The following is a 13864-nucleotide window of genomic DNA, read 5'->3' as shown; positions in this document are numbered from 1 at the left end:
CTGATGATGCATTGTAGGGGTTTTAGCTGGGGACTGTATGTGATGGCCAGTGGAGTCCTGTTGGTTTCTTTCTTGGGTTTGTCTTCCAGTAGGAGGCTTCTGGGTACACGTCTGGCTCTGTTGATGTGTTTCCTTATTTCCTCGTGTGGGTACTGTAGTCTTGAGAATGCTTGGTGGAGATTTTCTAGGTGTTGGTCTCTGTCTGTGGGGTTAGAGCAGATACGGTTGTACCTCAGTGCTTGGCTGTAGACAATGGATCTTGTGGTGTGTCCGGGATGGAAGCTGGAGGCATGAAGGTAGGCATAGCGGTCGGTAGGTTTTTGGTATAGGGTGGTGTTGATGTGACCATCACTTATTTGCACCGTGGTGTCTAGGAAGTGGACCTCCCGTGTAGATTGGTCCAGGCTGAGGCTGATGGAGGGGTGGAAGCTGTTGAAATCGTGGTGGAATTTTTCCAGAGTCTCCTTCCCATGGGTCCAGATGATGAAGATGTCATCGATGTAGCGTAGGTAGAGAAGGGGCGTGAGTGGACGGGAGCTGAGGAAGCGTTGTTCCAGGTCGGCCATAAAAATATTGGCATATTGTGGGGCCATACGGGTGCCCATAGCGGTGCCACTGATCTGGAGATATATATTGTCAGCAAATTTAAAATAGTTGTGTGTGAGGATAAACCCACAGAGCTCAGCAACCAGGTGTGCTGTGGCATCATCAGGGATACTGTTCCTGACAGCTTGTATTCCATCAGGATGTGGGATGTTTGTGTAGAGAGCCTCTACATCCATGGTGGCCAGGATGGTGTTTTCTGGAAGGTCACCAATGCATTGTAGTTTCCTCAGGAAATCAGTGGTGTCACGGAGATAGCTGGGAGTGCTGGTAGCATAGGGTCTGAGTAGAGAGTCTACATATCCAGACAGTCCTTCAGTGAGAGTTCCAATGCCCGAGATGATGGGGCGTCCAGGATTTCCGGGTTTGTGGATCTTGGGTAGTAGATAGAATAACCCTGGTCGGGGCTCTAAGGGTATGTTGATTAGTTCTGGTGTTAGTGTAGGGAGTGTCCTGAGTAGATGGTGCAGATCCACCAGAGCCCGCCCCCCTGGAGCGCTGCTTTACCACGTTATATCCGAATTTGTGTTATATCGGCGTAGAGGTGTATTAGATTCACAGCATGCCATGAAAAGGTACATGGTCAAGTGCAAGGCTGAGGACTCTTCCTCATAGATGCCCAGGCTATGTGCCCCCAAACCTCATAGCAATTACTGTAAAAAGACATCATGAGTTAATACAATCCTGATGCAATGTTGAGTGTCCATAGAGGGTGGGTGGGTGTGGAGGTGATAGCACTTGAAAACCCCATACATGACCCTATACTGCACAGAAAAGTAGACCATCATTGGAGAATTGGAGAAATGTGTCCCTTAATTGCAGCACAGGAGATGCACTACTTGTACTATTATCATATGGGATTGCCAATGCAATTGTACAGGTTTCTTGAGTATATGCAACATTTCCTGGCCTCAGCTGCTATTTGGTAAAAACAAGGCTTCTTCACTGGTTTGAATTGCATGATGAGAGACAAATGGTATTCCTCTGTTGCACTGGATCTTTCTGATGAAATACAGTTGTGCTATTAAATATTTATAATTTTGAACACAAATGTCATTACTACAGTATTCCTATTTTAATTTCAGTATAAGAAATATCTTAGGACTGTTATAATCACAAGAAGCATTTGTAAAGATTGTAAAGAGGACCACTGCACTTCCCTGCTGCACATTTTTCCTCGGGAGTGTAACATATGGCCCATCATTTCTAATGGTTCTTCTAAGTAATATATTTTTCGTTATTTTGATTTTCTAGATCTGCATTGAATTAAACATTGAATTAAACTATGCCATTTTATGAGTAAAGCGTTTGTTTATTTTTCCTGAAAAATTCTTAAAATCCATTTTAAAAACTTGAATGACTAGATGTTGGCGGGATAGCTAATTTTCAGAGACATGCCCCAGTGGAATAGGGGTTGGGGAGAACCCTGTACGTGCTGTAAATCGTTCGGCATCATTGAGACAGTTAGCTACATGTGGCATTAATTTGAAGAAGACTTAAAGTAGCTTTGCAGCCTCATTGCCATTTTTATTACTATCTGTGAGTGCATCACCAAGCTTTGATATTAAGTATCAAGGAAACAATGAATGGAACACAGATATATTGTAAGAAGACTGAACATTACAAAGTATAAACTTAACAGTTAATTTTATACATTTGTATACTACACTGCACTGACATCTGTCATTTCTCTGTCCTGCAGTCTCTGTGCTGTGAGATCAAACAGAGACGTCGTGGAGTAGCCTCTGTGTTGCGATTATGCCAGCACCTCCTGGATGACCAGGAGACCTGCAATCTGAATGCAGATCACCAGTCTATGCAGCTGATAATTGTAAATCTTGAAAGAAGGTGGGAAGCCATTGTCATGCAAGCTGTCCAGTGGCAAACCAGGCTACAAAAGAAGTTGGGAAAAGTCCCGGTGAGTGATGTTTACTTTAAATAGACCTAGTATTGTTTCATTTGTCACATGGAAGACAACATTCCAGTGGATGGCAAACATATTCATTTTACAGTGGATTTTCTGACTGAAGATGCCATTTCTAACCTCCACAGTCAACAAATAAAGCTTTATTTTTCACAAAACATTGTTGGATATAGACATGACTGATTAATAAGACAAACTCATAATATACATATTCTGTTTGCTGCATTTTTAATCACATGGGATCTCATTCTGTCAAGGACTGGGCACATTCAACTCCTGTTGAAAGCAGTGCAAGTCGAGTTACTCAGAACTTAGCCAGATTGGGCCCATAATTTTTTATTGAATATGATACTTCATAAAGGTTCTGTACGCTGTTCATAATGTTTTCAGCACCAGCCTATCACTAAGTGTATTCTTCTCATAGAACACCCTGCCCCAGAGTGCTAATGGTCTCAGACGATCAACTGATAAAGTGTGTGGGAAAGGGGTATAGCACGAAAGCAAAGTGGCTGAGGTGATGAATGGCTCACATCTTGATGGTTGCATGGTTTTTTAAAAGATTATGTATCCAAACTATCCCCATGTGCCTGTCTATCTAGCCGTTGATTAGTTGTCTAATTTCTTCTAGGTGTTGCAGAATAAGTGGGACTTAAGGAAGGAAGTAAATGAGGGCATTGAGCTTCTGGATTATCATAGAATGGGTACGTCTTTGTAGAAGATGACATGGAAGAAAGTAAAGGAGAGAGTTACTGGAAAAGCAGAGAAACAGGATATCAAGGCCAACATAAGTGGTGGAGTAGCGGGGAAGGAACAAGGCAAGAGGAAGTGCAGATAATGAGAGGTGCAGAGTTACACAGGGCTATGAAGGCAAAGATAAGAACCTGGAACTTGATGTGGAGTAGAAGCACAAACCAATGAAAGGGGGGAGAGGTGACATGGTCCCAGTGAAGGGCAAAGAAGAGGATTTTAGCAGCTGTATGTTGTATTGGCTTGGGGTGGGGGGACGTATGCGTATTAAGGAGGCCAGAGGAGGCTACAGTAAATACCAGTGATAAAAAGGACTGAATAAGAGCTCTACCTCTGTGTCCAGAAAGAAAGGTCAGATCTTAAAAATGTTGTGGAGAAAGAAGAGGGAAGACTCCAGGTATGGCTTGAATGTGAAGTGCAAGGGAAGTGGAGGAGTTGGCGCTCATGCTGGTTACTGGAGTGACAGGGAGGGTGATAGTGTGTTCAATAGCAAAAGTGAATAAGCAAGTGCAGAGGTCTGGGGAGGAAAGACCAGGAGTTCAATTTTGACCATGTTTAGTTTTAGTTGACAGACATTCAGGAAGGGACATCTGAGAGACAACATGAGATATGGGATTAGATAGTGGGAGACAAATAGGGAGTTGAAAGATTAATTTGTGAGTCACCAGTTTAAAAATGGCTGTTGAAGTCATGTGAGCAGATGTAACCATACAATAAAGGGATAAAAGGAAGGCCCAAGGGTAGAGCCCTGTTGGACTCCCACAGAAAGCAAAACATAGCAGGGAGAGGATCTGCAAAAGGAGACATTTTTGGAAGGCCAGAGACATAGAAGAACCACCAAGAATGGACAGTATCACAAAAGTTAAAGAAGAGATGTAGAGAAGGTGCTCAGGTGTTGAGAAGGAGATCAACTGGGTCAAAAGCAGTAGAGAGGTTGATGAGCTGAAGGCCTCAAGATATAGCAAGGAACAGATAAAATCTCAGTCAGACCAGTTTCAATGGAGTGGAAGGCAAAAACCAAACTGGGGGTGTTAGGAACTTGAGGTAGCAGTTGTAGATAGCACACTTAGGCTTAGATACGAGGGGAAGAAGGGAGATGACAGTTGAGAAAGCAAATAACCAGCTTACTGATGCTTGAATTTTGAAGAGAACAATCCCAAGAGAGTGAGAGGTTGAGAACAGAAGAAAGGGAGGTCAGCAGCAAAATATGGTTGTGAAAAGGGTGCAAATTGAAGGATTAGAAGAGGAGAGTTAGTGATGGGGAAAAGGATAATAGAAGAACTTTTTCTTTGGAAAAAATTGGATTAAGGGTCTATGAGCCCTTCTCTGTTTTTTGCAATGTCTGGTAACTGATCCAACCCTTAGGCAATTTGGGGATTTTTTTATTTTTGTCTTTGTTTTTCAATGATAGCAATAGCTCTAAGAAACCATTACCTAGGGCCGTAGAGTTGGACTGGTTTGTTAAGTGGACCTGCTGTACAGAAACTAGTTGAAGCTTGGAGCTGCAACAGCAAGAGTGTACAGTAGATGTTGTCTTGTACCTTGCAGCATGGAACAAATGCAGTTCTAAAAATTCCTGAAGCTCGGTTGCTGGAGGCTGCTGTAATGGGAGTACAGTTACCAGAGAGAGGCTGACCTGCGTTTCTACTATATTTCACTGAGATGCGAGCTGCCGCAAAGAGGCTAAATGGATATTTTTTTCATTCTTAAAACTTATAGTTGCTGTAGTAAGTATAGCTGTTCTCTTGTGCCTGGAGCAGGAGCAAGATGCAACTGTGAGAAATCCTGGAGGCTGCTGAATAGAGGTCCAAGTTTTTTCAGAGAGAGCATATTCTTTCCTCTTCCACGTGAACAGCTGCTGTGTGTAAGCTATTTGCTGTTTGGAGCTGCAGTTATTCTAAATAAGCTGCTATGTGCTAATTAGAGTTCGGCACTGCTGTTGCAGCAGGAGCAAAGTGAGTCTTGTGGCTCTGTTTGGGATTGGAATCGATTGGGAGCCAAGGTAGAGAGACTGTACAAGTGCTGTGTGTTACTTGATGTCTGGATGCCATGGAACTTCACAAGCTGCACACTGCTTTGTTCCCACTTTGCCTGGGGGAAGCAGAACTTGTGTGCTAGACTGAGTTGTTTGCAGCTGGGTAGGGGCCATACCTTCCTCTCTGCTGAGAAATGGCAGATATTAAGAACTATCAGGATGCTCATTTAATTTTCATTTAGGGCAGTATTTTGTTTCAGAGTGTTTTGTTGTGGATTTGTTTATAATACGATTGTATAAACATAGCAGTATCCACAGATTTCTGAGGTTGATAAAACCATTTGAATTCTCAGCACTGAAAGATGCACCAACCTCAGTAGAATTCTGGGTTCTTACGCTTCCCCAGTCCTGAGTTGGCATGCTATAGCTTTTCCTTTCACTCAGTTCCTGTGTAGTCATTTCTTGGGATGGTCCCAAGATTGCTTCCTCTGCTTCCCCATCTCTCTGCACTTGATGGTGTGCCAGTCTTGGCACATAAACAGTATCCCCTGGTAACAAGTCTTTATTTGAGGTTGCCCACAGTATACTGTAATTTATGAAAACAAATGAGATGTTTTATACCTCCGATGGCATCTGACTCTCTGACAGTAAATAAGACAGCTGATTATGTTGCCATACAGAGGTGCAGGAGTTGCTTGCATCTTCCATTCTCCTCTTAATTTGTATACTAGAATTTTCCTTTATCTTTTTACTCTTCCTTATTATCTTCAGTTACTTCTTATTTTGATTGCTTATCCCCTTCTGAAAGCTATGTTGGAGTTACCTACAAAGGGTTTGTAGGTTTCTTTCAAATTTATTTTATTTCTTGATGCCTTAAAAAAATCTTTATTGAATTTTTCATTATCCTTGCAATAGCCTGCCTCACAAACCTAGACATAACAAAGAGGTATTCGTATGTAACACAAACACCAAAGTCTGGCAAAGGATGGCCCTCTCATGATGCAGAAGTTACATCTAATAAGTAGCATTATAATTCAGAATCACTCATAGAGGCAAAAAAGAGGCTAGGTTAAACAGGCTAGGTAAAATAATGATTTAATTTAAAAACAATAAGTGATTCATTGGTCTTTTGGCTGAAGAATTTAACTGGGAGTTCGGAGACCTGGGATCACCGTGTGGTTTTACAGGACTCTTTATCTGTGCTTCAGTTTCCCCATGTGTAAAATGGGAATAATAATTTCCTACCTCACAGGGATGTTGCGATGCTTAAGCCATTAGCATTTTTAAAGCACTTTGAGATCTTTGCATTTAACTTAATCTAGCTGGAAATACAACCGTAATAAGATCTAATCACATTCTAGACTTCACAACATCACCTCCGATCTCTAACAGCTGTCTTTCAGTTAGCCAGTGCTGGAATATAAAGTGTAAAGTCCTATTTTTAATGAAGCAAAAAGTGTTTGTGAATTATTCAGAATGTGAGCCCTATTTATATATGGTGCATCACTGCAAGATTCCCCATGCTAATGTGCCTCCTCCCAGTTCTGAAAGGACTACCACTTGGTATAAGAGAATGTAGTCCACCATTATCATTCAGTCCTTAGCCTCTGTACTGAGGCTGCCAACAGGACTGCCAAATAGCACCAGTTATATGCTCTAATATTTGAACAATTTTCTTTTTTCTTTTTCAGTAGATCCTTCTTTTTGTTAGTCACCACCCCACTTTTATTGTATTTTACAGTTACGGTCTCCTAATTCTTAGTTTCAGAACCACACAAATGGCACATAATATACACTGAAAGAGACCTTACTCGCAGCTTTCTTAGACAGAGAGACACTTGTGAAAACACTAAATAGATGAAAGAAGATTTTGGGCAGACCTGATTCAGTGCTCTATACAAGTTGTGTTGAGGTTAGCTGAGGGAGGGAGCACAAAGATTGCTTACTGCTACCTTTGTGTTACCCTGATCATGTTGCCATCCAGGGCTATCCCCAGCATGTCTTGCACCTATGGCTTCAATAGGTCATTCCAGTAGCCACAGATAGCCAGGTGTAGAGATGCCCTGGCCACATGCCTCCTGGATTCCCCCCTTACACTATCGGCCACAATGGGGTTAGTATGAAAGTACACTACCCACACAAGCAGAAACTTTTGCCAGTCAGTTTGGCTGCCGTTGCAGCTGTTTTACACTGCTGGAGTAGCACAAAGTACATGTAGTGCTGCCAAGGACTGGGGTCCAAATCTATATTTTCAAATTGTTATTCTCCCAAAGTTTGCACCTCCCATACCTCTGTCTTTCCCAGTTACTGGAGAAGCTACTCATTCCATAAGCAGAGCTCCCACAGATGTCAGGTACTCTGCTCGTGCAATAAGTGCAGAATTCTGATCAGTTTTATGCAGAAATTCCCAATCTCTTTTCTCAATCAACAGAGATTGCTAATTATTGAGGGGGCAGTATTAATCAGACTCATAAAATAGATGTTTTCAGCCAAGATAATTTGGGTTCAGAATGCTCTAATTTTCAAACTGCCCTGTAATTCCTCTGAAATATTCCTGTCTTTGAGTCTTTGTATGGTGTTAACGTCCACTTCTGTGCCTCATGCAAATGTTTTTTTATCTCCTGAGTCATCCTGTATGTACACTGCACTATATGTCCAGAAAAAGCCCCATGTGTATTGGCTCTGAAAGTATGCTGTACATCCAGCCACATAATTGAAAATAATAAGGCCACAATAAATGGGATGGCCTTGGGGTATAACACCCAAGGGATTCAATTGGTGTCGCTTTGCATCAATGTCCATGCGTCATGGTAATTGAGGTAACATAACCAATTACCACATTTTAATTAGAGTTGTAAGAACTTGGGAAAATCTGTAATGGTGAGACAGCTCACTTTAAAAAAAAAAAAAAAAAGGTTTCTTTCGCTCTCTTTTCCATGGGCTTGTTTCTTGGATGCTTATTTCTTAGGAGGAGAAGACGGTTCTTAATGTGCTGTTTGGGATTTTTCCCAGCCTCCTCTTTGAGTCTTTATAATTCACTTTGAAAACAAAATGTTAAAAACTTCTATATGGCTGCTGAGCTGATATCCTCATCCCTTTTCTCTGTTCGCCTGCATCTCTGGTACATTTGGGAAAAGAAAACAGTTTTTTAAAATGCTGAGTTCAGAGCTAAAGTAAATCTCCCCCTCACTTTTTCTGTGTCCTTTTCATTGATTTATTTAAAAAAAAAAAAAAGCAATGGACTGATACTTGTTCTAAACTCCAGAGTTGACAAATGTATTAGTTATTGCTCCATTACTTTGTTAGGTAGCACCACTAAACAAAAACTTACTCAACTGAAAGAGTTTAATTAAGCCATTATTTTTGTAAGGTTGGAGATAGCTGAAAAAAAAAGCTTGTGTAAAGTTTAGAAGTGCTACATAAGGGTCTGATCCTGTGGGGTGCTGAAAATCCTCAGCTTTCCCATTATCTTAATTGGTGAGGAGAACATTCAACGCCCTGTACAAAGTGCTCTTCTGCCTTACATAATCAAGCCGTATCAAAGTCATTATTTAATTCCTTATATTTACTAAATTACAAATGACTTCTCCTAGAAGAGAATACACTAATACAGCATTCAGCTTGTTTCACAAAAAGACACCACATTCCTATTCATTTCCTCATGTCACCGTCATGTTTTTCAAATCATCAGGTCAGAACCACTGGTGTCAAAATTTGAAATTCCTGTTGCGTTGGGTGGCAGCTTTTTAAAAATGAATGTTTTGTGATTTTAGACTCAGTGACAGGTGCTAGTCTATTTGATCTCTGTAGGGCTTCTGAAAGAGACTCACCTGAGAAACACCACTGGCTTCCCTCTAGATGGAAAAGGAAAGAACCACAGTGGAGAAAATGACAGCTAAACTGACTGAAAACAGGTGCCAAGCTTGACTGTCTTGGTAGCTGAAGTATTATATTTATTGACAGCATTAGCAGTGGCACTTTCATGCTCTCCAAAACTACACCCCTCCACAAACAAGATACCTGGCCATCTGGAGGATCTTCCTGTATGATCCAGAGGAAAGCTGAGGTTACTTGTCCTTGAAATCATTTGATCTGTCTGCCAAGGATGTCAATCAGTGCCAAATGTAGTGGTGGTTTTGTGAGGTAGACATCAATAAACCGCACTCATCAAATCATTTCATATAGGTCTGCAACCAGTCAGATGTAAAAGACTTTCAGTCACTACCAGCCTGACCCCAGTTTTGACTAACAGTCTGGAGGTGAGAAACTCCATATTACGCTGCCAACCCTTTTAGCCATTTAGCCTTCCCAAATGGCAGTTTTTAACACATCTGAATGTGGCATATCCTCATTACAAAACATTACAAGGCTAATGGACACGTTCAAGCTGATAATATGAATTAAGTTTAGCAGGAAAATGCCAGTCAGTCTAGGGAGCTCTAAAAGGAGATCGTCTGAGCTCACTGCCAGTAGGTCAGATCATTTGCTGTGGCTCTGATTTTAAACATGTTATTTGGCACATTTTAGTTTAAACAAAGTTCACTTTGAAGTCGGGGATGGGAGGAACAAGCCCCAGGCAGGACTAGGCTAGGCAAGAAGGTGATAATGGTGTGTTCAGGGGACAGGCGCTAAAGCCAGCATCACTTTGCACATTGCCAGCAGTATCAGGCCTGGCGGGAATAAAAGGAAAAGGAGCATGCTCCCAGACTAGCTTATCCTTTGGCCTCAGGCAGAGAAGATTTGGGAGTAGGCTGAGCAGTCAAGCCTGGTGAGAAGCCATGGACTAGATTTTGTTGCTCATTTATTTGATTTTAAAAGTCAAGCCCTAAGAAGGGGGATGAGATTTGCCCATGTATAGTTTGTGTGGACTGGGGCTTAGAGTAGGTAAGAGGTACCTGCTTAGTCGGTGATACCATTCATAGTTGAACATGGATTTGTAAGGGTTTTTTTAAAATTATTTTGGCTGTTGCTCTGTTGTATTCATGAAAGAGGAGCAGAATTGACTGCCATGGGGACTGCAGTCCTCTCTCCATTCACTGAAGAGATGCAGCATAAGCAATGGTGGTGGAGTCTTGTCTACACTGCCTCTCATCAGTACAGCTCTCCATTGATCTAGAAGGATAACTGCTAGGGTTAAGATAATAGGTCATGCCCTTTAAGACCTTTTCTCTCTGTTAAAACTACCAAAAAAGGCAGCATATATTGCTAATTGTGGTTGTGTTGAGTATGATATGAATTCCAGTGGATTGAAACCAAGAAGTACATTTCTCATAGGCCACTGAACAGCCATCAAATACAGTAGTAACAAATTTCAGTGACTACTCACCTCAGCTGGATTGAAAATTTGACCAAGAGGTGAAAGTCTCTCTGACCTATTACAAAGCCCCTGACACATCTAGCCTTCCACCCTCACCATAGTATTTGGCCAAATCTGTGGAACATCATTTGAAAGTTGCTTAATTCAGTGAACATGAGCACAAAAGGATGAATGGAATTAAATTAAACGAGTTATTTTAACGAGAAAATCAATTGCTGCAAATACTTAAAAATCAAGGAAGAGAATGGGGAGTAATTTTTTTTGTATTTCTTGACACAGTGCACACTTTTCTGTGAAGTATTTGAAAGCTATCCAGTTTTTAACTTTAGAAACTGGCTTTCTTTGTAAGAGTGGTAATGTTTACTTCAGGCAGGTCATGTTTTTAAAGAAAACATTCTATATGCAAAATAAATCACACACACATACATTTTCCAGTACATTTTAAATTAAAACTTGGATGCCTGTTCTTGTATTCACTGCTAGGTGTACTACTTACTACTGTGAGTACTTGACTTCATTCAGAGTAGTCAAGGCAGCAAGTGCCATGCAATTGGTAATGTTTTGCAGTATCGGACCTTTCGTGCTTTGTTGTTATAGTTGTTTTAAACCATATTGCAAGTTAGAATGGGGTAAAAAATGGTATAGCTGCGTTAGTGTCCTTCAGTCACTCTCATGAGCAGTTTTCAGTAATCTATTTCATGGACTGAAGAGCCTTCTATTTTCCTCATAAGTACTATGAAGTTATTTTCTCATATAACATATATGTATATCTGAGAAAAACTTTGTGGTGTAGTGAGGCTTAAAGTTTTTTTATCCTGATATTAAGATTTCAATATTTCTTACAAATGGCAAAGCCACAATAAGTTATAATAATTCCAAACATGTCTCAATAAGATTTGTACATTGAACAACATCATCACTGTTGCATATGCCACCTATTTTACAGAAAAAATATTTTATAAACTTTTTGGAAAGTTTTTTTAAAATGTTTTATGCACTTTTTTTATATTCCTTCTTTCGTGAAGCCATATGTCGTAGTTACTATCTGTCAAAATGTATTGGACACTGTCATGGAGTCACTGGGTCAATGCTCTGGAACTACTCCATACAAAGCCAGTCAGGACTCTGGGGGAGCATGCCTCCTCTCTCTGACCATACTGTCTCCAGGGCAAGAAGCTTACGCAGCTTCGACTTTCCTGAGTCTGATCTCTGAGCATTCAGCATCCCCTTCCACACCATGCACTTCCCACAGTGAGTCCACCCGGGCGGGGCTCCTGGTGAAGCCAGAGGGCCCTAAATCCCAACTCTGCAGTCAGATGTGACTCTCAGCCAGAAAAACAGAAGGTTTATTAGTCATCAGAAACACAGCATAGGACAGTACTTGTTAGCACAGAAATCAGTGACTTTCAGCCAAGTCAAAGTTTCAAGCAAAGTTTGGAGATTCCCAAACCTGAGCCATTCTTTTTAGGTGACAAATCTGAGGAACTGTCCCAGATTCAGGTATTATTAGAGCAGGTTTTGGAACAAATTGATAAATCAAACAGCAATAAGTCACCAGGACCAGATGGTATTCACCCAAGAGTTCTGAAGGAACTCAAATGTGAAATTGCAGAACTACTAACTGTAGTCTGTAACCTATCATTTAAATCAGCTTCTGTACCAGATGACTGGAGGATAGCTAATGTGACGACAATTTTTAAAAAGGGCTCCAGAGGTGATCCCAGCAATTACAGGCCTGTAAGCCTGACTTTAGTACCGGGCAAACTGGTTGAAACTATAATAACAAACAATATTGTCAGACATATAGAAGAACATAATTTGTTGAGGAAGAGTCAACATGGTTTTAGTAAAGGGAAATCATGCCTCACCAATCTACTAGAATTCTTTGAGGGGGTCAACAAGCATGTAGACCAAGGGGATCCAGTGGATATAATGTACTTAGGTTTTCAGAAAGCCTTTGACAAGGTCCCTCACCAAAGGCTCTTACACAAAGTAAGCTGCCACGGGATAAGAGGGAAGGTGTTCTCATGGATTGGTAACTGGTTAAAAGATAGGAAACAAAGAGTAGGTATATATTGTCAATTTTCAGAATGGAGAGAGGTAAGTAGTGGTGTCCCCCAGGGGTCTGTTCTGGGACCAGTCCTATTCAACATATTCATAAATGATGTGGGAAAAGGGATAAACGGTGAGGTGGCAAAATTTGCAGATGATACAAAATTACTAAAGATTGTTAAGACCCAGGCAGACTGAGAAGAGCTACAAAAGGATTTCTCAAAACTGGGTGACTGGGCAACAAAATGACAGATGAAATTTAATGTTGATAAATGCAAAGTAATGCACATTGGAAAGCATAATCCCAACTATACATATAAAATGGTGGGGTCTAAATTAGCTGTTACCACTCAAAAAAGAGATCTTGGAGTCATTGTGGATAGTTCTCTGAAAACATCCACTCAATGTGCAGCGGCAGTCAAAAAAGCCAACAGAATGCTGGGAATAATTAAGAAAGAAATAAAGGACAGAAAACATCATGTTGTCTCTATATAAATCCATGGCACGCCCACATCTTGTATACTTTGTGTGGATGTGGTCGCCCCATCTCAAAAAAGATATATTGGAATTTGGAAAAGCTTTGGAAAAGGGCAACAATAATTATTAGGGGTATGGAGTGGCTTGGAAAAGAGACGGCTAAAGGGAGATATGATTGAGGTCTATAAAATCATGACCGGTGTAGAGAAAGTAGATAAGGAAGTGTTGTTTACTACTTCTCATAACGCAAGAACTAGGGGTCACCAAATGAAATTAATAGGCAGCAGGTTTAAAACAAATAAAAAGAAGTATTTCTTCACACAACACACAATGAACCTGTGGAACTCTTGCCAGAGGATGTTGTGAAGGCCAAGATCATAACAGTGTTCAAAAAAGAAATAGATAAATTTATGGAGGATAGGTCCATCAATGGCTATTAGCCAGGATGGGCAAGAATGGTGTCCCTAGCCTCTGTTTGCCAGAAGCTGGGAATGAACGACAGGGGATGGATCACTTGATGATTATCTGTTCTGTTCATTCCCTCTGGGACACTGTCCACTGTTGAAAGACAGGATACAGAGCCCCAATCCTGCAATGAGTGCCATGAGGGTAGGATCTCAGCTTATGTTTTTATATTCTCCTTGAAGAGTTAATAAGGAAAAGATTTTTAAAAAGGGGGAAGGAATCCTTTTTTCTAGTGGTCTGCATAGTAATTACTTCTACCTTAAAAGTTCCTGTACTTTTGGATTTTAAGACTCTGATTCTGCAA

General features: G+C 40.9%; 1 protein-coding gene across 1 annotated transcript in view; it reads left to right on the top strand.

Annotated features, from left to right (window-relative positions):
• The window catches only part of AKAP6 (A-kinase anchoring protein 6), a 304961-nt gene that overhangs the window by 268705 nt on the left and 22392 nt on the right, over nt 1-13864 (top strand). The window contains exon 12 of the mRNA XM_045013477.1: nt 2306-2521. Coding sequence (XP_044869412.1) covers nt 2306-2521 — 216 coding nt within the window. The remainder of the gene's footprint in view (nt 1-2305; nt 2522-13864) is intronic.

Source organism: Mauremys mutica, chromosome 4 (assembly GCF_020497125.1).
Source record: "Mauremys mutica isolate MM-2020 ecotype Southern chromosome 4, ASM2049712v1, whole genome shotgun sequence".
NCBI classification, from domain to species: domain Eukaryota; kingdom Metazoa; phylum Chordata; order Testudines; family Geoemydidae; genus Mauremys; species Mauremys mutica.
Note: the sequence above shows the minus strand (reverse complement) of the source record. Positions and strands in the feature narration are given on the sequence as shown.